The following is a 27,179-nucleotide window of genomic DNA, read 5'->3' on the forward strand; positions in this document are numbered from 1 at the left end:
TTGTTGTTTTCGGAAATGGTGTGACTATTACATAGATGTAAACATGGACACTTCTTTCCGGTGAAAATGTTGCCACGTTCCTTGAGAAGATATCGGATCCCATGGAAATATTTAGCACTGTTATCAGTATTGACTGTAGGAATATATCTCTTTTTCCATAATGATAAATTTTCACATATCAGAAATGACGAATTGTTGGCGTTTAGGAAGAAACGCTACTTGGACTACAAGACGTCTGAGAGTAAAAGGACAGGCCCTGGTGAAAGAGGAAAAGCTGTGATTTTAGAAGGAGAAGAAAAAGCTCTTGGAGAAAAACTGTATAAAAAAGAAGCTTTCAATATCATTGCTAGTGATAAAATATCATTACAACGGTCTGTACCTGATACGAGGGATGCTGGGTAGGTTACTACTTTTTTCAGCCTGAAACTTGATCTAGTTTTTGTACATCATATGTGTGTGTGTATGATGCTGTCCTATAAATATGCCCATCTTAGGCTTTGTACTAACACTTTATACAGCACATTGCTGTTGTCAAAAAGTTTCGTACATACATGTAACTCCACCACTTCCTTAATCCTCAATCTTCATGATCTTAAGGCCATGGCCAGTTGGTACAAATTGTCTCGAATGTACAGGTTTACTCTCTCACGATTCATGGTCAACATATTGTTCTCTCTGTGCTATTTAAAGGGTATACACTGGTTAAGATTGGGATTGAGGAACTGCAGGTTCATATGTGCCAGTTCTGTCGATATAATTTGCCGCTGTTAGTTCATGTAGTTTGGCTTTCGTCATTGATGTTTTTGCCTCCTAGTCACGTTAGTATGTGCCAGTTCTGTCGATATAATTTGCCAATGTTAGCAGTTTGACTTTCGTCTTTGATGTTTTTGCCTTCTAGTCTGGTTAATATGGTAGCTTAATTCAGGTTTCGAATCCCAACCTCTTTGATATTTAATGGAACATATTTTCTAGTTCATTCTCATAACAAGGACACTCCAAGAGAAAGTGGTGAGGTGTTTCGGGTGCTGCACAGCTGCATGACCATGGCGATGGTTTGGCCAACTCGTTTCTTGTAGTAGTTTAGTTCTGTGAAGCCAGTTCTAAGTTGGGATTGAAGGCTTAGTTCTACATGTGTTCTATCAAAATCCTAATATATAGTAAATGAAAAACAACCTAGCTACAACAATAAAAATTATCTACATGTACAAATGTACATGTAAAAAGTTAGCTAAGCATAGGCATGATAGGAGACAACTATAATAGCTGGTTTACTCCTCGAGCTCCCGCCCCAATATTCAGATATTTGCTTTTATATAACAGTTTATTTTGTTATTCAACACAATTATTTTCATGTTATATTTTCCACTAAATTCTAGATTCCAAGGCAAAATTTGAGAGAAGACAATAATTTCCCTGTCAGGCAAATGCTGGTCTTTCTACCTGGCCAGAGAGTAAAGCTTTCCCCAAAAAATCAATATATACAATGCAACAAAAACAAACATTCCTACAATGTTTATGTCAATGTATTATGTACATGTACATGTACATGATGATGCATATACATGTATGTACATAAGGAAAAAAAAATATGTCTTGTACAGCTTTTTAAAAAATAAATTCTGGCCAGCTTTTTGTTTTGCATCAAGCAAAAAAAATGATGAAATAGCCTTTGAAAACAACATTCATTGTACATTTTAAAGATTATTTTGACTATAGCTAGATACCATGTTCATAGATAACACCTTGTACTTTAATTCAAATATTATATGAATATAAGGTGATTGATCATTCAGTTTTAAACACGTCTTGGTGGTGAATTTTCACTGAACTAAATATAAGTGGTTGAGATGATTGACACTACATGTAAAACATCTTTCTGTATATTCCATTTAATTAATGTTTTAACATGTTCATCAGGCAACATCCACAAACTGCTTCAAAGAAGTGTTTCTGGGACATTTGATAAAACACCAGCAATATAAAGTTAGGAGATGTGGTATGATTACCAATGAGACAACTACATGTGCATGTATATACATATCTACCAGAGACCAAAGGATAAGAATACATGTATAAACAACAATAACATGAATGCTTTTAGGTTATAGCATTCAACAATGCAATTATGAGCAAAACACATACTTTGTATTGTAAAGTTATCTCTAAAGTCTAAAATGCACAGGCATGACAAAATGTGAAACAATTCAAAAGAGAAAACCAGACTGTCTGATTTTTGCTAAAAACAATAAATAAAAAATATAAAAAATGGCAAACAGCAACAAAAGACAACCATTGCATTTGAGTGCTCACTCCCCCTAGATATATTTAAAAGAGAGGTGAAAGATACCAAAGGGACATTAATTCCAACTCATGTTGAAAATAAACGCCATGGCAAAAAAAGAAAAAGACCAAAAGACAAACAACAGTACACAAAACACAACATAGAAAACTAAAGACTGAGCAACACGAACCCCACCTATGTATATGTGTATTCAGAGATGACCATCACAGCAAGAACAAATGTAGGTAGCCACTTTAACCATATTACTGAGAAGTCCAGTAATATTCAATTGCAAATATTATGCATATTTAATGTATATATATATGTGTGTTATACATGTACATATACATACATGTTTTTACAGAGAGTTAGATCACATTGTTTTAACTTTAAAAAAAAAATTCTATAATTCATTTTAGGTGCAAAAATATAAGGTATCCTAAAGAATTACCTACAGCTAGTGTGATAATCATATTTCATAATGAAGCATGGTCTCCATTGTTGAGGACAGCTCACAGTGTTGTTAACAGATCGCCACCAGAATATCTTCATGAAGTTATTTTATTGGATGATTTTAGTGATAGACGTATGTACATTAATTTAATTTTGCATCAAATCATGACAACCACTTCTGTTCTCTTCAGTAGCCATATGATATGCTTTGGCCATAACAATTCTGGTTTTAATTAATTGCAATAATCATTATAAATTTGAAACCATTCTTTCTCCTAAACTGAAATTTCAAAGGTACATGTACACATCTGGCTAATTTGAACCACACTTACAAATGTACCTTGCCTTCAATAGGCTAATATTTCATGTATTTCATTGTTGACATTCTTGCATATAAGAGTAGTGGTTGCTCATGATCATGCATGACGTAGTGAATTTCAGACAAAAGACAAACCTAACTTTAGCATATCATGTTCACATTAACAAAATATATGTCTGCACTGTGAAAAAAAAAAATTTATTGTAAATTTATCAACATCAACAGGAAAAAATATATTTGTAATCTAAAATGAATTGTATATGTTTTTCATACTCTATAGTACATTGTAGTATGTCAGTCTGTATGTTTTTTATATGTATTTCATACACCTTGAGGGCATTAGGCTGAAAGGGTGTATCTAATTTTAACCAAGATATTGTCAATGCAGAATGATAATTATACCCCCGCTTTAAAAAAGTGGGGGTATACTGTTTTACCTCAGTCTGTCCATTCATCAGTCTGTCCATTCATCCGTCAGTCCGTCCCATGAACATTTTTCGTCGCATTTTTCTCAGGAACTACAATACAAGGATTTCTGAAATTTGGTTTCGGGGTTTCTATAAGTCGGCTATACTGTGTGATGCGTTTTCAGATTGATCACGCAACAACTTCCTGTTTACCGAACACTTACATCATTTTACACAACACATCCAAGTTGAAAATTTTCGTCACATTTTTCTCAGGAAATACATTACAAGAATTTCTGAAATTTGGTTTCAGTGTTTATATAAGTCAGCTATACTGTGTGATGCGTTTTCAGATTCATCACTCAACAACTTCCTGTTTACCGTCAAATATTTGGGCTGGGGGTATCATCAGTGAGCATTAGCTCGCAGTTTCACTTGTTTTCAATAATTTAGGAGGGGGTCTTTCAGCGATTTGATCATATGTTATTGAAAAGCATGATAAATGCAGGGTATCCAATATCATTTAACAACATCTTTGTGTAAATATGAATATCAATCACTTTTATATTGACCTACAATATAACTTTGATAAAAAACAATGAATTTTTCAGCTGAATTAGGAGACAAGTTAAAAGAGTATGTTGCTAAAACCTGGCCTGATGGTGTTGTAAAAATTGTCAGGACCAAACAAAGAAGTGGGTTGATAAGAGCCCGTCTGGCAGGAGCCAAGGCAGCTACTGGAGATGTTATAATATTTCTAGACTCTCATTGTGAAGCTTCAGAGATGTGGTATGGAATTTTATTTATCATACAGTCATGACAGTCTCCTTTTGAGATTTAAATTTTGATTAATTGAGATGTGAAGGGAAATTTAAAGAACTGCAATACACCTGGCTTTTCATAGCCCTTTCCCAGCTTTCCAAACATACAATATTTATGTAAATATAAGCATGATAAGAATTCAATACAATAATTCATTGGATCAAACCTATGAATTTTGTTGAAGCAATTACTACCACATTGTTATGCAATATGTACAAATATATTCAACTTCTCTAGGTACAAATGTAGAAACAATATTGATTTAGCTATAATATATTATAGATTTCTTTTAAACCTGACATCAAGTATAAAATATCAATGATTTTTTAGATAAAAACTAGATTGACACATGATTCTGTGACATCTGTTAATTTTATTACATGTATCATAAAATCATGTTAAAAAAATAAAGAACTTTAGTGGAAATAGTATACAGTATGATTTATTCAGTGCAATTTTACTGTATTAATGATAATGACAAACATGTTTCTGTGTAGATACAAATGTGAACTTTATTGTTCTGATATATATCATATTTAAGATTGCAATTGCTTGTCAAATAAAACCAAACATTTATCATTTCAATATTTGAAGCTGATTAAATAATACAAAACAACTGTGCATGTATAGGTTAGAGCCACTCCTTGCCAGAATAAAAGAAGATAGAAGGGTTGTCCTATGTCCCAGTATAGATAACATTGATAAAATGTCATTAAGTTATGGTGGAACTGGAAGTTCTAGTGTCGGAGGTTTCTGGTGGAGTTTACACTTCTCATGGCGTCCTATACCTAGCCATGAAAAGAACAGGAGGAAGTCTTCAGTTGATCCCATTAGGTAACCAGTCTGGAACCATTTTGTAACAAATACATTTTAATCAAAAGTTTTGGTTGTATGTATATATATATATATGTGTTACATGTACAGGATCTGGTATTGCACACATTTCAAAGCAGCTCTATTGAAAATAATCATATTTAATTGATTTTCTTGCATGTACTGTCTTAATCCTTGAAACATGATAGCATACCCTGCTCAACTATCGAGTTCTTAACAGATGGGATTAATAATGGAGAAAGGATCACCTGCTGTTTCAATTTACAAGCATATAAATATTTTCTCTCAGCTCAATCAGTTTATTTCGATTTGATTGTAGATTGATCTTACATTTTCATGATTTTTGTCGAGCCTGCGACTTTTGTCGCAGAAAGCTCGACATAGGGATAGCGATCCGGCGGCGGCGGCGGCGGCGGCGGCGGCGGCGGCGTTAGCTAACTTCTTAAAAGCTTTATATTTTAGAAGATGGAAGACCTGGATGCTTCATACTTTGTATATGGATGCCTCATGTTACGAAGTTTCAGTCAGTCACATGTCCAATGTCCTTGACCTCATTTTCATGGTTCAGTGACTACTTGAAAAAAAAGTTCAGATTTTTTGTAATGTTAAATTCTCTCTTATTATAAGTAATAGGATAACTATATTTGGTATGTGCGTACCTTGCAAGGTCCTCATGCCCGTCAGACAGTTTTCACTTGACCTCGACCTCATTTCATGGATCAGTGAACAAGGTTAAGTTTTCGTGGTCAAGTCCATATCTCAGATACTATAAGCAATAGGTCTAGTATATTCGGTGTATGGAAGGACTGTAAGGTGTACATGTCCAACTGGCAGGTGTCATCTGACCTTGACCTCATTTTCATGGTTCAGTGGTTATAGTTAAGTTTTTGTGTTTTGGTCTGTTTTTCTTATACTGTATGCAATAGGTCTACTATATTTGGTGTATGGAATGATTGTAAGGTGTACATGTCTAGCTGGCAGTTGTCATCTGACCTTGACCTCATTTTCATGGTTCAGTGGTCAAAGTTAAGTTTTTGAGTTTTGGTCTTTTTTTCTAATACTGCATGCAATAGGTCAGCTATATTTGGTGTATGGAATGATTGTAAGGTGTACATGTCTAGCTGGCAGGTGTCATCTTACCTTGACCTCATTTTCATGGTTCAGTGGTCAAAGTTAAGTTTTGAGTTTTGGTCTTTTTTTCTAATACTATATGCAATAGTTCAACTATATTTGGTGTATGGAAATATTTTATGATCTATATGTCAGTCACGCAGGTTTTATTTGACCTTGACCTCATTTTCAAGGTTCATTGCTCAGTGTTAAGTTTTTGTGTTTTCGTCTGTTTTTCTTAAACTATAAGCAATAGGTCAACTATATTTGTTGTATGGAAGAATTGTTAGCTGTACATGCCTGCCTAGCATGGTTCATCTGACCTTGACCTCATTTTCATGGTTCATTGGTCAATGTTTAGTTTACTTGGTTAATGTTAAGTTTATGTGACAGTTGTAATAAAGCTTTATATTTAGGACTATCAACATAATATCAATGATTAGTAAAGAAGGCGAGACATTTCAGCGTGTGCACTCTTGTAATTACTACCACTAGTTTAATTCCACATATTTTGTGTATTAGATACCTCAATCACATTGTCAGTTTTACAAAATGGCTTTCTTTGTCAGGCAGGATAATTTAATGCTGTGTTTGTATTGTGTATATTTCTGCCTGTACCAATACCACCCTGTTGATAAGATATTTATCCACCACTACAGTTACATATTCAAAATTTTACCTCACAATTTAAAAAGTAAACTATTGAGAGTGAATAAATGTTGTAATCAGTGATGTAAAGAGGATCAATGTTCCCAATGATATGGTTGGAAATTATACAAGACAAGTTTAAAGAACATGTGATTTATCAAAATTCATCAAACCAATCTTACAATTTCAGAGATGGGCACACCCAGCTTGTCCTTACCCAACAGAGACCATCTTAAAAACCAAAAAATGTAATCATGGTAAATTATAGCCATATTTATTTCAAAATAAAATCCTCTATGAAGGCTCTAGATCCTGATTCTCGGGAGCCTACCCCCTCCCCCTGTTTAGGAAAGACATCCAGAGATATGATTGAAATAAAAGTTCTACCTTTTACATTACAAATTATAGTGGTTTCCACTTATAACAATTAGTAGGCCCATTATATATATATATAATTAAGGTTCACCGAAAAATTAATCTTAAGTGATTCAAGCATGATGTGGTGCAGTTTTGTGAAGAGTTTTTCATAGGGTTTTATTCCCGTTTTATTTCATTCGTGATGCATCTCTGAACTGCTTTGTTGGTCAGTAGTCTTACATAGTATTAGATTTTTAGTTATTTCAGTTCTATTTTATTTGCCTATATATATCCAACTTCTACATTTTAATCATAACCTGTGTACATTGTATAAATATTTTCCTAAAACATTGTTATTTTGTCTTATCTAAGATGGCAGTACTAGTCCCCATATATGCTTAGTCAGTGACTTGAATTTTACTGATCTATTTATAAGCATTTTCATCCCTTGGGTGCATATATAATCAGAGCATTGTAGAGGATTCCCCTTTTTGTCAATAACTTCCTAGTTTATTTCAAGGTCAACAAGTGGAACATAAACTTAGTTCATTCATTTCAGTATTTCTCTTGGTCATTTTCATGGTTTACCAGCAACCAAAATGAAAAAGAAATTCCCTTGTCAAATATCTTGTGAAAGAAGAAAATGTGAAATTTGACATGAAAGATATCCTGTTCCTATTTCATTAGGAGAGAAAAACCTGTCAAATTCAAGGATGAACAACTGTCCAATGTTAAAACTAATTAGCAGGTAATGCTGCTTAATGTAAAATAATTTGGAATCAGAAAATCTACTGGCCATTACACTAATAGACTATCAAGATACAAATGACAATACTAGAGGGGAACACTTACCTAGTGCATTGTTTATATTGGAAACTGAGCATATATAAAATCCTTGATTGGGTGAAGTTGTAGTATTTGGATGAACGTCAACAATTTAGCTAGTTTTGCCTGTTAAATATTTGACAAAATATATACTAACAGGAACATTCTTTTGATTCAACAGAACCTATTTTAAATTTTTTTATGTTTGTTTGGTGTTAGCAATAGAACTCCTTTGGCCATTCTAGTCAAGTGAGTGATTGCTATCTCTAAGTGTTCACATCAAATGCCCTTCTGCTATACATCCATCACCTAAAACATCTTCTCTGTAAGGTTGATGAACTCTACCACAGTTGTCTATAGTCATCTATCATGTCTATAGAAGATCAAATAACAAGTTTGTCAAAAGATCCTTCATACCAAATATCATGTGTAAAAACCCAATAAATAATGAAAGATAAACAGGCATTGCTAATTTATGAATAGCCCTATGCATTTTTAGCTGTAGCCTCCATATAAGTTTTCTCCTTATTTAGTGACTTAATATGTCATTGAATATTTGAATTTGATGTTTCTTGCTGCCTAGGAACATTCATGAAAATTATTATCTGAAAAACAAAATACATGTAGTTTAGAATGCATATGCATAAATCATTACATATAACCTGTTAAGGAAAGACATCTTGAGGTATGATTGATTTGTCTTTACATGCAATTTTATTGTTACTTGCTATATATTTCTTGTCTAAAGAAGTTTAAGGCATCCTTTTATATCCCTGATCATTAAACATTGTTGGTCTGTATAGATGTCCTATATGCAGGTAATGTTTAAGCCAAAACATCTTTGTTTGGCCTATTAAACTCCTCTATAAATGCCCCCAAGGGTAATAGGGGAATAGAAATATGGTTACTACAGATCTTCTTCCGACCGGCAGCAAAACCCTTGCCAAAGTGAGGTGTCCATTTGGTTGTGCAGGATATACAAGTACGAAGCCATCTCTGGTCAAAATGGGGACCTTAAATCTGATGCCTCGTGTAGAAAGAGTGCCATGCTCTCTACATGTTAATAACCCTTGTAACAACTCTTTAAGGGGTTCGTAGGTGGCCTATTACAAGGCAAAATTTTGTCCCTATATATCCAATATATCCTCATTGTCCAGTGGCATTCCAAATTTTCACAACTTTTATCCCAGATGGCATCTTTTACAGGACCTACCTACTGTATTTATTGTTAATTTGTTCTGGCCATAAACATGCATGAAACATTTGCCACTGGACGTTAAGCAAGAAGCAAACAACCAATCATCCTCTGTAAATGTTTAAAAGCAAGAACATCAACCAAACGCTGTAAGCTAGCATCATGTTGTAGCAAGCACATTTTGGCCATGCTTTCCCAAATATGTGCTGTCTTTTACCGGTATTTCCTTATTCAGTTAGTGATCATCCTGTTGGTAGCTGAACTGTCCAGATTTCTTATAGCATGTTTTTCTTTCAATACATATGGTATGGACTAGAAAGGCAAAACAATTTTTTTTTTTGGAGGGGGGGGGGGGGGGTGCTCACAAAAAACCCTGATACAATTTGTGCTTGTACCAAGTCAGGTATTTTGTTCCATGTGTTGTTCCATGATGTTTGTATGTCTGTTTTTTTTCTCGCTCATATTTGTTGTTGTGGTGTGGTATGTTGTGCTGTCCAATTTTTTGTTCATTCCTGTCATTCTTTTTATGTATAATTACAAAAAAAAATAGGGAAGAGTAATTACTCAAAAAATTGATTTTTTCAGTTGATGTGTCTTTTCCAAGACTTGAGTTAATGTTGTGTCTATTCCAGATTATGTAGGTCAGTAGTGAATGTCTTTGTTCTTTTTCTTTAAGGAATGTGATGGTTATGGCAGATATTTGGTAGTCTTTGTTAATTTTATTCACAACTTCTCTGGATGTGGGACATGGGACAACTCAAAACTTGACACAGGATACAGAAACCTGTCTTTTGAAAACGATATGTTCCTATTTAGATGTCATAACTGTATTCATTGTATTCTTGGGTTGCTTATAGTCTTTTTTGTATTCTGTAATGCTGTATGCTTCAGGTTGAAGCAGTAAATTAAATGTACCAGTTGATTGTAATAAGTCTTTGGTTTGAAGCAACCAAAACCTTAATTTCATATACTTGAGGGTAGCAGGCTTTCACAAAATCACTTAAACACTTATTTTAGTAAGAACTTCTATAAAGGATCTACTCGTCTTTTCAAGACTTCATATACCTTTATCATAAAAGAATTTTTGGGAGTGGCTCTAACACTTTTATGCTTTTTACATGGATGAAAATGGTTTGGAGAATGTTTCCTAATCCTTTTATCATGCATGTTATGTCAATCTACATCTAAAAAAAAATTGATGTGAATATCAAAAAAGGTGCAAGTTACTTTAAAACATTAGTGTCAAGGTATGCATGTAGTTTTAAAAGTATATATAGACAGTTGACTTTTCTCATTTTGTTTTCCTATGGACTATGTGATTCTTTCAAATAATTAAGTATACAAATCCTTTACATACTGTTGATTCAGTTATTTTTCATGGTCCAAATGTTTGTGGATTGAGGAACAAATGTATATTGTGGATATTTGATTTCATGGATTTGAAAAGTTCTGCAATCAAGTCTGTATAAAATTAATACTTCATGACCATGTTAATTTATGGTTTACCTTACCAACAAAATCCACAAAAATTGGTAGCAAGCAAATAATGATGAATCAATGGTAGATTTAGGATAATTAACAATAAATTGACCAACACTTGACAATGCTTGAAGAAAATAGATAAAATCTTCATTGAAAATGACACAAGTCAATTGAACATATATTAACTTGCGCATGATTAGACTTTCATTGGTAGAAACTTTTCTTTTGTTGCTGTCTTTCTATAGGCTTGAGCCTTTATTAGCCAGGATAAAGGAGGACAGACGAAATGTCCTGTGTCCCATTGTGGATGCTGTGTTGGATGATACATTGGAGTATTCTAAAAATGGCGGGTACCAGGTTGGGGGGTTTACGTGGAGTATGCATTTTACATGGCGAGATGTCCCAGAACGAGATAAAACTTCCAGGCAATACACAGATCCTGTACGGTAACTGTCAGTGTTAATTGTCAGTATGAACACTGATAAAACAGAAATATTTTATTAATAATATACTTTTTTTATGTGTTGAAACCTCTAATTTCATATGTGGTTGGTTTTTTTTTCAAAATCATTGCTTTTGTTAATACAAATGGGCAATCTGTATGTGATTTTGCAAAACTTTTCATTCATCTAGTATGCCTCTTGAATTATTTAATCTTGATATTGTATGATGATAATCATTGGACAGTTAATTGTTTTCTCCTCTGTATAATTATATATTGTTGCATACAGTAGATAAAATATTTATATTTAATATATTACAGATACAAATATGCTTCTCTTATTTATTTTAATATCACTGTTTTAGTACAAAGCAATACAAGAAAAAAAATTCCACAAATGAAATTGATGTTTAAATCATAATATTATGTTACACATTAGAATCTTCATGGATCGGAATTATTGTAAAATTATATTTTTTAATTTGTTTGCTATATTGTAGAATAATAATAAAATGGAAAATAAAATGTATAAATCATACACAAAATCACTAATTTTTCAGCTTCTGTAATAAAGAATGATTTGATATTTGATCTGTAACTTGACAGTTTTGAGTTGTACCGTGTAAGCAATTTCAGATCTGACCTGTGCAGTCACTTCCTGTTTGAAAATACTTCATTTGGTACTTCTACAATTTTATGTGCACAACAACATCAAAATTATAAATCACACTGAATATATCATTTTTTTCTAATATTTTGATAAATGTAAGTACCATCTTCCTGCAAGAAGCCTACTGATTTTATTGGCCATTATAACTATGAAAATGTACTTTATAATTCATCCATATATTGTAAGCATGGTTAATGTTATAATGAGTGCCAATGCTGAACTCCAATCTCCAATGAATTTAGTCATTAAAGCAAGGAACAATAAATAGTTTTATCCACATATATGGAAGATAAAGGAACCAAACAGAAAATATATAAGATTGAAACACAAACACAAACATGGAGTTGAAAATAGATTTTTTCTTGGCCTTATGTCATGAATGTAAATGATAACAAATATCAAGTCTTTTTTCCTATAATCAGATCTCCTACAATGGCTGGAGGACTGTTTGCTGCTGACAGGAAATATTTCTTTGAGCTTGGATCCTATGATCCTGGTATGGATGTGTGGGGAGGAGAAAATTTAGAAATTTCATTTAGAGTAAGTATGTGAAATATATAGATATGTGGCAATCTTTTATATTTGATTATATGATGATGCTGAGGTTTATGGCTCATTTTGTTCAAAATTTATGACTTATTTTAGGGGTAGTTTGACTTGTGTCATACCAAATTACTCACAGTTAACTCTTATGGAACATTTTTGTATTTCTTTTCATCATGATTCATTGAATTTAATAAGAAGTGATTAACTTGTTCGCATGATTATAATTTTAAGGTAAAATTCTTAATTTAATGATATAAAAATTTGAAATTAGTACATATATGGTACATGTAAACAAAAACCAAAAAACAAAAGTATACACAAAAGATGTATCAAGGTCTACAAAAATATTTCCGAGACATTCTATAGTGAACATACTCTCATCATAGATACCAGGATTAAAATTTTGTTCGCCAGACACCTGTGTACAAAAGACTCATCAGTGATGTCTGAATAAAAAAAGTTAAAAATGCCAAATAAAGTACAAAGTTGAAGAACATTTAGGACCCAAAATTCCGAAAGGTTTTGCCAAATACAGCTAAGGTAATCTATTCCTGGGGTAGAAAATCCTAAGTATTTCGAAAAATTCAAAGTTTTTAAACTGTTAATTTATAATTATGACCATATCAATGATATTTCATGTCAACACAGAAGTACTGACTACTTGACTGGTGATAACCTCAGGGAGGAAACCTCCACCAGGAGTGCTATATTATACATGTTACATGTCAAAATGTAAATAGCCCATAGTCTAAGAAAAGTATGAATTACTTTTACAATACATTTATGATCTTACAGAATTGTTGCTAATTATCCAACTGCCTTCAAACATGACCCTTCTCCATTACTAAAAAAAACTTGACAAAAGGATATCTTGTGTACTGCTTTTTACCAAACCATGATTTAATTTTTGGCCAATACATTATCAAATGTTGCTATCACTATTTCTGAAAATAAAAAAATTTGACCAAAAAAATCAGAAAATTTTGAAAAAAAATCATGTTTGCTTGTACTCACAAAACCAAGTACCCTTATACAAAATTTGACCAAAAAAATTAGAAAATTCTAAAAAAAAAACATGTTTGCTTGTACTCAGAAAACCAAGTACAAATGTACTCTTATACAAAATTTTTAAATGAAAGTTAAAATTTAGAATGGAAATCATATCTTATATTAGTGTCCAAAAAGAAAATAAAACAAAGAGGTCTTTGTTTTTGGTCATCATTACTGCAGAAAACATGTGAAAAAATTAAGAATCTTTTCTTTTGATTAACAGATTTAAGCAAAAAAGGTTGGTTCAAAAATATAATTACCCTTCAAAATTAACTGATTTCCACCAGATAAAATTGAGAATGGAAATGGGGAATGTGTCAAAGAGACAACAACCCGACCAAAGAGTAGAAAACAGCCGAAGGCCACCAATGGGTCTTCAATACAGCGAGAAAATCCCACACCAAGAGGCGTACTTCAGCTGGCTCCTAAACAAAAATTTATACTAATTCAGTAATAATGGACGTCATACTAAGCTCCGAAATATATAAAAGAAACTAAAATTAAAAATCATACAAGACTAACAAAGGCCAGAGGCTCCTGACTTGGGACAGGCGCAAAAATGCAGCTGGGTTAAACATGTTTTTGAGATCTCAACCCTCCCCCTATACCTCTAGCCAATGTAGAAAAAACAAACACACAGCAATACGCACAGTAAAACTCAGTTTAAAAGAAGCTCGAGTCAGATGTCAGAATAGGTAACAAAAGAAACTAAACAAAATGACAATGATACATAAATTAACAAAGGACTACTAGCTGTTACTGACATGCCAGCTCCAGACCTCAATTAAATTGATTGAAAGATTATGTCTTCATCATATGAATATCAAGCACAATCCCACCCGTTAGGGGTTTAGTATCATACCATCATAAAATATATGAGAAGAACATAACCCGTATCATGCCAACAACTGGTTTTAGAATAAATGTGTTTATTTCCGAGGCAAAGACCCTACAAGCATGACAAGTGAATCAAGTATCATAACTATATCCCTTCTTGATAAGTCTGTTTAAAGGTTTCTCATCACTTGGCGTCCGTTGTCCGTCGTCGTTAGCTTTTTACCAAAATCTTCTCCTCTGAAACCACTGGGCCAAATTTAACCAAACTTGACCACAATCATCATTAGGGTATATAGTTTAAAAAATGTGTCCGATGACCCCACCAATCAACCAAGATGGCCGCCATGGCTATAAATAGAACATAGAGGTAAAATGTAGATTTTGGCTTATATCTCTGAAACCAAAGCATTTAGAGTAAATCTGACATAGGGTAAAACTGATTATCAGGTCAAGATCTATCTGCCCTGAAATTTTCAGACAAATCTGACAACCTGTTGTTGGGTTGCTGCCCCTGAATTGGTAATTTTAAGGAAATTTTGCAGTTTTTGGTTATTATCTTGAATATTTTTGTAGATAGAGATAAACTGTAAACAGCAATAATGTTCAGCAAAGTAAGATCTACAAATAAGTTGTCATGACCAAAATTGTCAGTCGACCCCTTTAGGAGTTATTGCCCTTAATAGTCAATTTTTAACAATTTTTTGTAAATTTTTGTAATCTTTTACAAAAATCTTCTTCTCTGAAACTACTGAGACAAATTTAACCATACTTGGCCATAATCATTATTAGGGTATCCAGTTTTAAAAATTTGTCCGAGGACCCCGCCTTCCAACCATCATGGCCGACTTGGTTAAAAATAGAACATAGGGGAAAAATGCAGTTTTTGGTTTATATCTCTGAAACTAAAGCATTTAGAGCAAATCTGACAGGTGGCAAAAATGTTCTTCAGATTTAGATTTATCTGCCCTGAAATTTTCAGACGAATCCGACAACCTGTTGTTGGGTTGCTGCCCCTGAGTTAGTAATTTTACAAAAATTTTGCAGTTTTTTGTTATTATCTTAGATATCATTATAATATCTAATATCTATTACTATTAATTATGATTTTAACCTTATTTTACATGATTTCCAAAGCATCAGTAAATACAGGTGAGCGACACAGGCTCTTGAGAGCCTCTAGTTAGCTTTAGAGGTGAATGCTGACATTTTTGTGCTTTGTAAAGAATATTACCATAAAAGATTGGATGTGAAATACATGAACGTATAAGATGTCTGCATGTTGATTTATATTTACGAATGATGTCCTTGTACTGATGATAAAATTTAGTAAATTTTTTGACTAGTTTGTGATAATGAAAACCCTGGTGTAATAATTTTTCAGTAATACATAGATATCTTTCGCTAAAATCTAATATGTTATTACATACATGAGCGAATCGTACAAGTTGAGATGCTTATTTTTCACTTTTTAGTAGCTTAGTATATAATGCATATGTATTTCAGTGTAATAAAAAAATTCAGACCTAGTTTTAATTTTTCTGTGGATACTGTTTTTGTGTTGGTATCAGAATAAAGGTAGACATTTAAGGATTCAGTTATGTTTTTATGTTTAAACAAATACATATATGATCTACATTCTTGTCTTTGCAGACATGGATGTGTGGTGGAAAATTAGAGTTTATACCTTGTTCCAGAGTTGGTCATATATTTAGATCTAGTCACCCTTACACATTTCCAGGTAAAGTACTACAAATGTAGCATACTGATTATGAGAAATACTATTGGTAATGAATTTATATGAAATGATTGACTTAATTTGTTGTTTCTAGGAAACGGATTGATATAAGTTAACAGCTTGTTTCCGGATCCTATTAATCATTCAATTGTATTAATATGTAAATGCCAAATTGTGTACATTATTTAACTTGAATTTAATTAATAAAATATGTTTACACTAATTTGTTGTTTCACCTGCGACAAATGTTGCAGTATGCAAGACATAGGGATTACTATCTGGCAGCGATGTAAACTATTTGTATAAAGCTTTATGTTTCAGAAGGTAGAAGACCTGGAAGCTTCATACTTCATATGCAGATGCCTCATGTTTCGAAGTTGCTGTCTGTCATATGTCCATTGTCCTTGACCTTATTTTCATGGTTCAGCATTGCTTGAAAAAATATTATAGTTTTTTTTGTCACGTGAATTTCTCACTTATTTTGAGTAAAAGGATAACTATATTTGGTATATGGGTTCCTTGTAATGTCTACATGTCCATCAGAAAGGATTCACCTGACCTCGACCTCATTTCATGGATCAGTGATCAAGGTTAAAGTTACATGATTAGGTCAGTTTCTCAGATACTATAAACAGTAGGTCAACTATATGTGGTGTATGGAATGATTGCAAGAGGCACATGTCAGTCTGGTAGGTTTCATCTGACCGTGACTCATTTTCATGGTTCTTTGGTTAATGTTAATTTTTTGTGATTTGGTCTGTTTTTCAATTACCTTAAGCAATAGGTCAACTTTAGTTGGTGTATGCAATAATTCTAAGGTGTACATGTCTGTATGACAGGATTTATCTGACCTTGACCTCATTGTCATGGATCTTTAAAAATGTTAAATTATGTGATACTTGCAGTTAAACCTTTATCTTTAACACTTTCAACATAAACTCAACGGTCAGTAAAGCAGGCAAGACATTACAGTCAGTGCACTCTTGTTTTTATACGACCGCAAAAATTTTTTTGTGGTCGTATATTGGTATGATGTTGGCGTCGTTGTCCGGCGTCGTCGTTGTCGTCATCGTCATCGTCCAAAGACACATTGTACTGCAAGGTATCATACCACAAAATGAAGGCTGGGATGGATTTTGGAGGTAATTGCTTCAAAATTTTAGGAATTAGGGGCCAAAAAAGGGGCAAAAAACAAGCATTTTTCTAGTTTCAGGACAATAACTTGTGTGTAAGTGTATTGATCTTTATGAAATTGTACTACAAGGTTCCATATCACAAAGGGAAAGCTGGGTTTGAGTTTGGGGGTAATTGCCCTAAACATTTAGGAATTTGGGGCCAAAAAACAAGCATTTTCCCAGTTTCCAGACAATAACTTGTGTTCAAGTGTATGGATCTCTCTGAAATTGTACTGCAGGTACCATACCACAAAGGGAAGGCTGGGATTGAGTATGGGGGTGAAGAATCATAAGGGAGTTCAAAAAATTTGGGGGGGGATTTTTATTTTCCTTTTTTTTGCTTTAAAATTTTCCATTTTAAATTGGTTATTTCTGATTTATATATAAAAGCAAATAATGATATGGTTTGAATAGGTAAATTAAAAATTTTTAAGTTCTTAGACCACATTCATTCTGTGTCAGAAACCTGTGCTGTGTCAAATATTTTTTTTTTTCAGACAACATACCCTTATATATAGACCAACATCATTTTCTGTTAAGATGTACATATCTTACCCTAATGAACATTTCAATAACTAAATACTGCTTAATTGTCACCAACACTTAAGTAAACTGCAACTTTAATTGGTCGACATGTTTCAATGATTAGACCAGCGTCTTAAGTTCAAAGTGTACAAAATTAGAATCCCTGAAGTACAGGGTGATGGCATCAGGTATGTGACGTCATAATTATGCATTGTATATTGGTCATGGTGTAATTTGATACTATAGGTATTTATGTAATTTTGTGCAGAAATTAATATAAGTACAAATGAAATATATTTTGTTTCAATAATTTGCCTGAAGTTTTCAATGAAGGAAACATTCCTTGAAAATGCTCTAAACAGTAAATTGTGCTGCAATCATGAGTAAGTCATACTTTTGAAGCAATCAACAGTCTTATGCAAACAGTTAGCAGAAAAATGTTCGGTTCATTTAAATTGGTGATTCAGATTGTGAATATAGAAATGACATAAATCAAACTTTATATGTTGGCTTTTAATTTCAGGAAATAAAGATACACATGGCATAAATTCCATGAGGTTGGCAGAAGTGTGGATGGATGAGTATAAAAGATTATTTTATATGCACAGGAAAGATCTCTTAGTAAGTTACACAGTATGCAATATTTAAGGCCATTTAGAAAAAACAAATGTTGTGTGGCTATAGAAAGGGAGAGAACTTGTAGTTTTTTGTGATCACCAGGCAACACTTTGATTTATGGCCTTGCTTTTAATTATACGCCCGTTTACGGGACGTATTATGGTATACTGTTGACTGTCTGTCCGTCCGTCTGTCGTCAACATGTCGGACATTAACTCATAAACGCTTTAACCAATATGCATGAAATTTATTGAATTGTTTATATCTATTGACGTGAGCTCCCTTTCATTTTTTATAAATTTCAGATTTACCGTTTCCGAGTTTTGGGGTTTTATTCATTAAAAAAGGGGGGGATTTTCCAGTTTTCCAACAATAACTCAAGAATGCTTTCACCAACTTGCAAGAAATTTTGGTGAATTGTTCATATCTATTGACATGAGCTCCCTTTTGATTTTTATGAATTTTAGATTTTACATTTCCAAGTTACAGGGTATTATTAAAAAAAAAGGGGGATTTTCCAGTTTTCAGACAATAACTAAAAAATGCTTTCAGCAGTTCTCATGAAACTTTGGTGAATTGTTTATATCTGTTGATGTAAGGTCCCTTTAGAATTTTATAAATTTTAGATTTTACATTTCTGAGTTATAGGGTTTTATTCATTAAAAAAGGGGGGGGATTTTCCAGTTTTTCGACAATAACTCAAAAATGCTTTCATCAGTTCTCATGAAACTTTCGTGAATTATTTATAGCTATTGATGTAATCTCCCTATAGATTTTCATAAATTTCAAATATGACATTGAGAAGAAATTGAACTTTATTTGTTTATAGTCTGACAACAGATTTACTTAGTATTGCGCAACAGCACAGTGTATTGCACAACAGCAAGAAATCTTTAATTGAATATAAATTCAATTCATATAACCAATTTCAAGTTCTTTGACTACATTTATTCAGAAACCTTTAATATGTCAAATATTTGATTACAATCCAAATTCAGACCTGTATCAAGCTTGAATATTGTGTCCATTTTTGCCCCAACTGTTCAGGGTTGGACCTCTGCGGGCGTATCCAGCTGCGCTTAGCGAAGCAGTTTATTTTTCTAATGATTTAACAGGAATATGCTTTAGAGCTACTATCATTCACAAATTTAGGAAATTCCTCTCAAAATCTAATTATACCCCTGCTGGGAAAGAGGGGTATTTGGTTTTACCAATATCTGTCCCTCCGTTCCATGAAATTTCCTTCCAATTCTTCTTGTGCTTTACAAATCAGAGGTTTCTGCATTTTTTATAAGGCTTCGTGAAGAAATGTTTAACTGTGTGATGCATTCTCACATTCATGGCTTATCAACTTCCTGTTAATGGAATTCTTAATTATTCTTACACATTTAATTGCCAGTTCATGAAAATTTCTTTACGTTTATCTCAGGAACTGCAAATCAGAGAACCTAAAATTTAGTGCAAACATTGAAATGAACATGCTGTACTGTGTGATGCATTTTCACAATCATAGTTTTTATGCCCCCGCCATAGTGGTGGGGGCATTAAGTTTTACCCTTGTACGTCTGTACGTACGTATGTACGTCCATCCATACGTCCCTAAATTGGTTTACGCTCTCTAACTTGAGTTTGCCTCAACCAAATATTATGAAGCTTATACACAATGGTTATTACCACAAAACACAGATTAAGTTTGAATTTTGGTGGCGTCACTTTAACCGTTCTAGAGTTATGCTCCTTTATAAATGGAAAAATTGCAAAATTTTTAGTTTCTGTTCTCTAACTTAAGTTTGCCTCAACCAAATGTTATGAAACTTATACACAATGCTTAATACCACAAAACACAGATCATGTTTGAATTTTGGTGGTGTCACTTTAACCGTTCTAGAGTTATGCCCCTTTATAACTCAAAAGATTGCAAAATTTTTAGTTTCCGTTCTCTAACTTAAGTTTGCCCCAACCAAACATTATGAAACCTATACACAATATTCATTTCCACAAAACTAAGATCAAGTACAAATTTTTTGTTTCTGTTTTCTAACTTTAGTTTGCCTCAACCAAATGTTATGAAACTTATACACAATGCTTATTACTACATAATACAGATTAAGTACGAAATTTGGTGGCGACACTTTTACCATTATTGAGTTATGTCCCTTTATAAACATAAAAATTGCTGAATTTTTCGTTTCCGATCTCTAACTTTAGTTTGTCTCAACCAAATGTTATAAAACTTATACACAACTGTTCTAGAGTCATGCGTGTTTACAAATAGAAAAATTGCTGAATTTTTAGTTTCTGTTCTCTACTTTAGTTAGCCTCAACCAAATGTTATGAGACTTACACACAATGCTTATTACCACAAAACTCAGATCAAGTTCAAATTTGGGTGTCACTTTTACCGTTCTTCAGTTATGTCCCTTTACAACAATATGATATGCAAGCGCGGGCATCATCTGTGTCCACATGTGGACACTATCCACATTTATTCAACTTTTTGTTAACCAAATACTTAAAGCAGGGTATCATTAGTGATCGTTGAACTTGTTTTTATCCTAATCTTTTATATATGGTCCACATGGATAATCTATTGATTGTTAGTTCTCATTGCCACTTTCAGCACTCTTTGCTATATCATGGTTTCCAATTTTTATTGATGGAGGAAGCTGAAGTACCCAGAGAAAATATTAACTTTCAGCAGTAAACTTGCTATCCTAGTCAATTAAGATTCAAGTCAAACGCACCTGCCATAAGCAGTGTTTGAACTCACATTCTCAGTGTTGACAGGCTAGTTTTAACTGTAGATGAACTACTTAGACCAAACTTGTACAGGCACCTAGGAGAAAGATAAAGCTTCCCTGAAAATGATTTATTCAACAGATATCTTAATACTTTGAAATGAATGCAATATAATGTACTTGTAATTACAGGGCCAGGATTATGGAGATATATCTGGAAGAAAAGAATTAAGAGAAAACTTAAAATGTAAAAGTTTTAGATGGTTTCTGGAAAATGTGTATCCAGAAAAGTTCATACCAGATGAAAATGTGTATGCCTGGGGTATGGTAAGTCACATACATTTGCTAATTTCAATTTGACCAATAAAAGTTGCAGTTTTTATAAGTGAAGTTGTCAATTTAGCATTTACTCTGTAAATTCAGAAATTATTGTTTGCATTTATAATGGTGATTTTGACATGACAGATCAAAATGTTGGAATAATTATAGTGATCACAGGAGTATCTCTATACAAATATATGTGTTAAATTTCAGAATGTGAGGTTCTTATTATTGTGATACTCACCAAAAGCATTATCCACAATAAGGCCACACCAAATAAAAGTCTTGTTTGTCAGAATCACTGCTCCGAATTTTCCGATTTGGTTTTTTATTGTTTGGAATTTATTTTTCCCTTCATGTTTTCCGATTTTATTTTTACAAGAACATTTGTAGTTTGAATCCAAATTCATTTTTTTTTAGTTGACTGCGTACCATTTCGACTCAATATACTGAGTTTTATTGACAATATCGATTTTGTTAAGCGAAATTCAAAAGTCCTGAAGCCAAACACTATACTTCGTATGCTGACCACAGATACCAATGGTTTGTTGTTAGAAAATGGTCACCAGAAACGATGAGACATAGTCGAAAGTTGAGGTTCAATGTTCAGTGTCAAACGGGAAGTAGGGAAACAGAGTCATTGTTGATATGTGGAGTAATTTACCTGACTCAATAAAAGATGTTGTTCTATTTTGAACATGTTCACTGGATATCTTTGCCTTCTTTTACTGTGCAGGGCCCTGTACTTCAGAGTAGCCTAGAGCAGCGGTTTGTGATAGAATATTTTTTTTGTGTGAAAAAAACGCAGACCACCAAAAAAATTGCGTAATGGACACAAAAACATGCGTGATAGATTTTAAGTACACATTGTTGATCAAGTATATACTGTCACTCAAAAGAACAATTTTGTAGGTTAACCTTGTTAAGAACTTGTTTAAAAATTCTTGTCAGTCATCTTCTGATGCAAAATATCATCCTTGTTATCCGCGGTTAAGAAGAAAGTCACTGTGTTTATAACCTGTAGATATGTATTCCATTGGTAAATAAACTTAAAAATTGTGTATTCGAATCTAGTCCTTTTGATTGGATGACCTCAATTATGTTGCGTATTTTTTTTAAATTCTGTGTGAGAAACTCATAATTTTGCGTTAACGCGACCACTGGCCTAGAGTTCTGTTTATGGTTAGGGTTTGTTTTAGGATTCAGGGCTAGGGTCAGATGACAAACAAGGATACTTTAGAATCCTAGTTATGCTGCTTATATTGTAAATATCAATATCAGACACCTAAACAAAAATTTTGCTCTATTACATTCATTAAAAAATATAAGAAAAGAAATTTTCGCTCGCTGTCCCTTTATTTTCATCTGAAAAATCTGAATAATTATTTTTTTTGGTGAGGCCAAATAAAAACTTCGCAAAAATTTCTGAGTTAACAGTATTTGATCATTTCTATAATCATTAGGTTCTCTTATTTTCATCTTCAAAAGCAAACTTGCAGCTGTTTATCTGAATTTTAAAAATATAAATAGATATAAAGAGCATGTCCTGGTTACATCAGTGAAATCGTATTCACCTTTTATCCAATTGAAAATCTACATTGTAGTAAGAGTTTCACTTACGCTTGTAAAGACAAATGCATGCACAAATTTAATTAGATTTTATATTCACACAATAGGGTAAAAAAATTACTTTGGTTACTGACAATGGTATTTAAAAAGAATTACAAAGCTCATATACAGAAAAGGTGTCAAAATATATTTATTGCTGTTATATATAAAAAAAAATATTCTCATATTGGGATTTGCATCTAGATAAAATGTTGAAACAATAAATTAGTTCATAATGATCAATTAATGAAATAAATTTTTGACTTCAAATATATTTTTGTAATGTTTCCAGGTACGGAATCCAGCCACTAACTTATGTTTAGACACGTTACAGAAAGATGAGAAGATAACATTTGATATGGGTTTATTTAGTTGTCAGAATGGTGCAAGTGCTAATGAGGTATATTAGATGTTAATATGGCAATGAAATTTACATTAAGAGAAATTTAACATTTTAATTATGTTTCAATCTCTTATAAGAACTAAGTTAAATAATTTTCTTTCAATCAAATGAGAGCATGTATATTGTTTTTTTATCTCTTTGTTTCACACGGAACGACAGATTATAGCTTCTTGATTATAATGCCAAGTTCTATCTAGCTAATCTAGGCTTTGTAATGACCTTTTTTTAACCTTTTGCAAGTCCGATTACCAGGTTACAGGTTTTCATTTGAAAATTATTAATGCATATAAAACTTTCAGTTTTCACAGTAGTTACAAATGTTTATTGTAACCAAGCTTAATCTGAATGATTTTAAGTTTATAAAAATAATAATGTATTTTTGGAAACATGAGAGAGAAAATTTTGTTTATTATTTTTCCTTCTAAAAGCATGGTTTGGACATTTCAACCTCAATCAAATATAGTTGTCACTTTTACTTCCAATAGAAAATTTGATAATATAAAAAATTAGTTTAAATAACATGAGAACACAGTAGACAACGCATGTCCTTGGACCTGTTATTATTGTGTAGGATGTAAAAAGAAGCAGTCTTTTGTGCTCTCATCTGTCCAGGAAAATCACAAACTGTAAATAGGAGAATGCCATGTTCCTTGCATGTACTAGACCCTTATCATCAGCTCATTTGTCAATGCTTTTGTTATTCTCTATTCTTACATAGAACATTTTGATACATGGACCCCATTTGATAGTCACTTTTGGCTTTAAAGTTTAGCCAACTGACTCACCTGGAGCCTACTTTATATCAAAAAGTACCAGAGAAACATCTGCTTTTGTTGATATTTTCATTTTGTGACAAAATTTATAATAACAGCTGTTAGTTACCAATGCACGATTGAATAATTTGAAAAAAAAAAAAAATAAAATCATAATTTAACGATAACAAAAAAGCTAGAAATTTATCATTGTAAGTACATGGAGTTAATAGTTTATTGTCTCGCCTTGAAGGAGTCAAAAAGTGAGACATAGGTATGCTGTTTCTGGCGTCGTTGACGGCGGCAGCAGCGTAAACAATGTATTAGTTTGTGATTAGGTCTAGTTCATGGTGAACCACTAGTGGTAGGTCAGTGATATTTGGTCTGCAGTTGTATTAGCATTGGCACATCTCATTACAATGGAGATTATTTGGCCCCGCCCCCTCAGTCAAGGTCTATTGACTTTGAAACTTTGCTTAGTTTACATGTATTAGTTTGTGATTAGGTCAGTTTATGGGGAACCACTAGTGGTAGGTCAATGATATTTGGTATGCAGTTTTATTAGCATTGGCACATCTCATTACCATGGAGATTATTTGGCCCCGCCCCCTCATTCATGGTCTATTGACTTTGAAACTTTTGCTTAGTTTTCATGTATGTTTGTGATTAGGTCAGTTTAAGGGGAACTGTTAGTGGTAGGTCAATGATAATTGGTATGCAGTTGTATAAGCATTAGCACATCTTATTTCCATGGAGAATATTTGGTCCATACCCCTCAGTCATGGTCTATTGACTTTGAAACTTTTACTTAGTTTACATGTATTAGTTTGTGATAAGGTCAGTTTAAGATGAACCACTAATGTTAAGCGAATGATATTCGGTATGCAAATATATTGGCATTTGCAAGTTTCATTTCCATGGAGATTATATAACCCCACCCCCTAATTATGGTTCATTGACTTTGAAACTTTTACATAGTTTACAAGTTAATGTTTGTGTTTAGGTTTGTTTAAAGGGAACGACTTATGAAAAGTCAATGGTATTTGGTTAGCAGTTGTATTAGCATTTGCACATCTCATTTCCATTGAGATTGTTTAGCCCTGTACCTTCAGTCATGGTTCATTGACTTTGAATATTTGCATAACTTACATGTTAAAGTATTGCTATTTTAATTTCAACATTTGCATTATCAAAATAACAAATAGGCAAGACATATCTCTGTGTTAACAGTTTATATTCTAATGCTTTTGCATCATATTAGGACAATTAATATTTCCAGGTATTTTCTATAAGCATTGATAATGAACTACGTAGAGAGGAAGGTTGTCTAGTACACCATTCTGGTAATAATGTACCATTAGAAAACTGTAATGGAGCAAAAAGTCATAAATGGGTCCATGACAAGGTAAGCTGATTATATTTGTGATCATAAAGGGAATACAGATCTGCAGAGAAAAGTTCTTCATATATGTTGGTAATTATAAACCATGAGAAGGCTATAATGGGTGAAATATAAAAATGGTCCATTAGTAGAGTAATTCCTCATAGGGATTTGTTTTTGCTTTTTGAACGATCACAAAAAATGTTAAAAAATATCTCCCTCATAATGGATGTGGTAAATAACAATATACTGAGGTCAATGGGGAGTGTAACAGATTAGATTTGTGGAATGATTGATTGATGTTTAACACGACTTTCAACACTATTGTGCCATTTGGTTGCAGTCACTTTTTATTGATGGAGGAAGCCAGAGAGAGTCCCTGGAGAGAACCACCAACCTTCGGTAGGAAAACTTACAATCCTAGTCAATTAAGATAGGAGTCAAGTGCACCAGCCACATACTGGATTCAAACTCACAACCTCGGTGTTGATTGGCTAGTGATATAGTAGTTCGACTAAATAGACCACTCGGCCATCGAGGCCCTTACAGATTAGGGGCTGTGAAGATAAAAGCTTGTAAATTATTTGTCACTGTCATTAATTTTGATTTTGACCTACCTATATATTTTTTGAAGAAGATATAACATTTTATTGAACATTTGAAAGTTTTTAAGTAAATAAATTAATTTAGTTATAGCTGTATTCTGTTTGTAAATAACTGGATTGAAACAGAAAAAATATTAGACAGGGGCACATGTGCACACATTTGATGATATAAAAGGCTTGGAAAGAGTGTTGAATTAAGTTGAGATTTAACCATAATGTGTATATTGAGAGAATATGTTCCAGTCAAAACAGTGGGTCTATGAAATATGTTTATAAAATGTATATATGTTTCTATTTTAACAGGAAAAGGGAACGATAAAGCACAAGGAGTCAGGGAAATGTTTAGATGTGGCAGGAGTGAAGTCGGGTGGAACTGTTGTGGTCAACCCATGTAATGGTAAAGACTCACAAATTTGGACATTTGAACATTATCTCAATTTATGATTGACCATGGTACACTTAATTGTTGGAATTTGTTATATATGCTTTCAGGGAATCATACAGTAAAGGTGTAGACTATGTAATGCTAGATTTATATCTGTGATTTATGAGGGGGTTTTGAGTATTAGTGTATATTCGTGTAAATTCATGTACATTAACAATACGATTTTAGAGTCAATCCAAGCCATTTTTATTTACAAATTTTTTAAAGTTTTGTAAAATAATGTGAATGTTTTGTGTAAATTAATCTTATACAGTAGACTCCACCTAATCGGATATTGGCTAAACAAATATATCGGCTATTGTAATATTATTTCAAAACACCAAACCCTCTCCTTTAATGAAAATTTTAATATTTAAAATTTGTTGTCAATATACAATATTTTTCATTCCATGTGACTTGATGTTGAATCTGTACGATCTAAAAGATTCACTTCATTACTACCACAATTCTTTTTTGTTATATGTTTAGTGTAAATTTTATCTTGTAATCAAATATCCAATATAAGATTATTTCCGCAAATTTGATAGGAATATTCACGGAAATTTTATCAAAACCATATACAATCGGATAATTTAAATTTTTTTAGACAGGAAGT

The 27,179-nt window shown here is 32.7% G+C and overlaps 1 protein-coding gene across 2 annotated transcripts; it reads left to right on the forward strand.

Annotated features, from left to right (window-relative positions):
- Positions 1-38: 38 nt before the first annotated feature.
- Positions 39-27,179, forward strand: LOC127728383 (probable N-acetylgalactosaminyltransferase 9). 2 transcript variants are annotated; one of them, XM_052235732.1, is made up of 11 exons: positions 39-398; positions 2,701-2,867; positions 4,072-4,249; positions 4,913-5,116; positions 12,268-12,385; positions 15,929-16,016; positions 18,237-18,334; positions 21,262-21,396; positions 23,291-23,398; positions 25,433-25,558; positions 26,443-27,179. In XM_052235732.1, the coding sequence occupies exons 1-11, from the start codon at positions 67-69 to the stop codon at positions 26,581-26,583; spliced, it is 1,695 nt and encodes a 564-aa protein (XP_052091692.1). In that variant the 5' UTR covers positions 39-66; the 3' UTR covers positions 26,584-27,179. The 2 variants fall into 2 exon arrangements, with proteins under 2 accessions (XP_052091692.1, XP_052091693.1); XM_052235733.1 differs by lacking the exon at positions 4,913-5,116 and adding an exon at positions 10,979-11,179.

Source organism: Mytilus californianus, unplaced genomic scaffold, assembly GCF_021869535.1.
Source record: "Mytilus californianus isolate M0D057914Y unplaced genomic scaffold, xbMytCali1.0.p SCAF_2, whole genome shotgun sequence".
Taxonomy (NCBI): domain Eukaryota; kingdom Metazoa; phylum Mollusca; class Bivalvia; order Mytilida; family Mytilidae; genus Mytilus; species Mytilus californianus.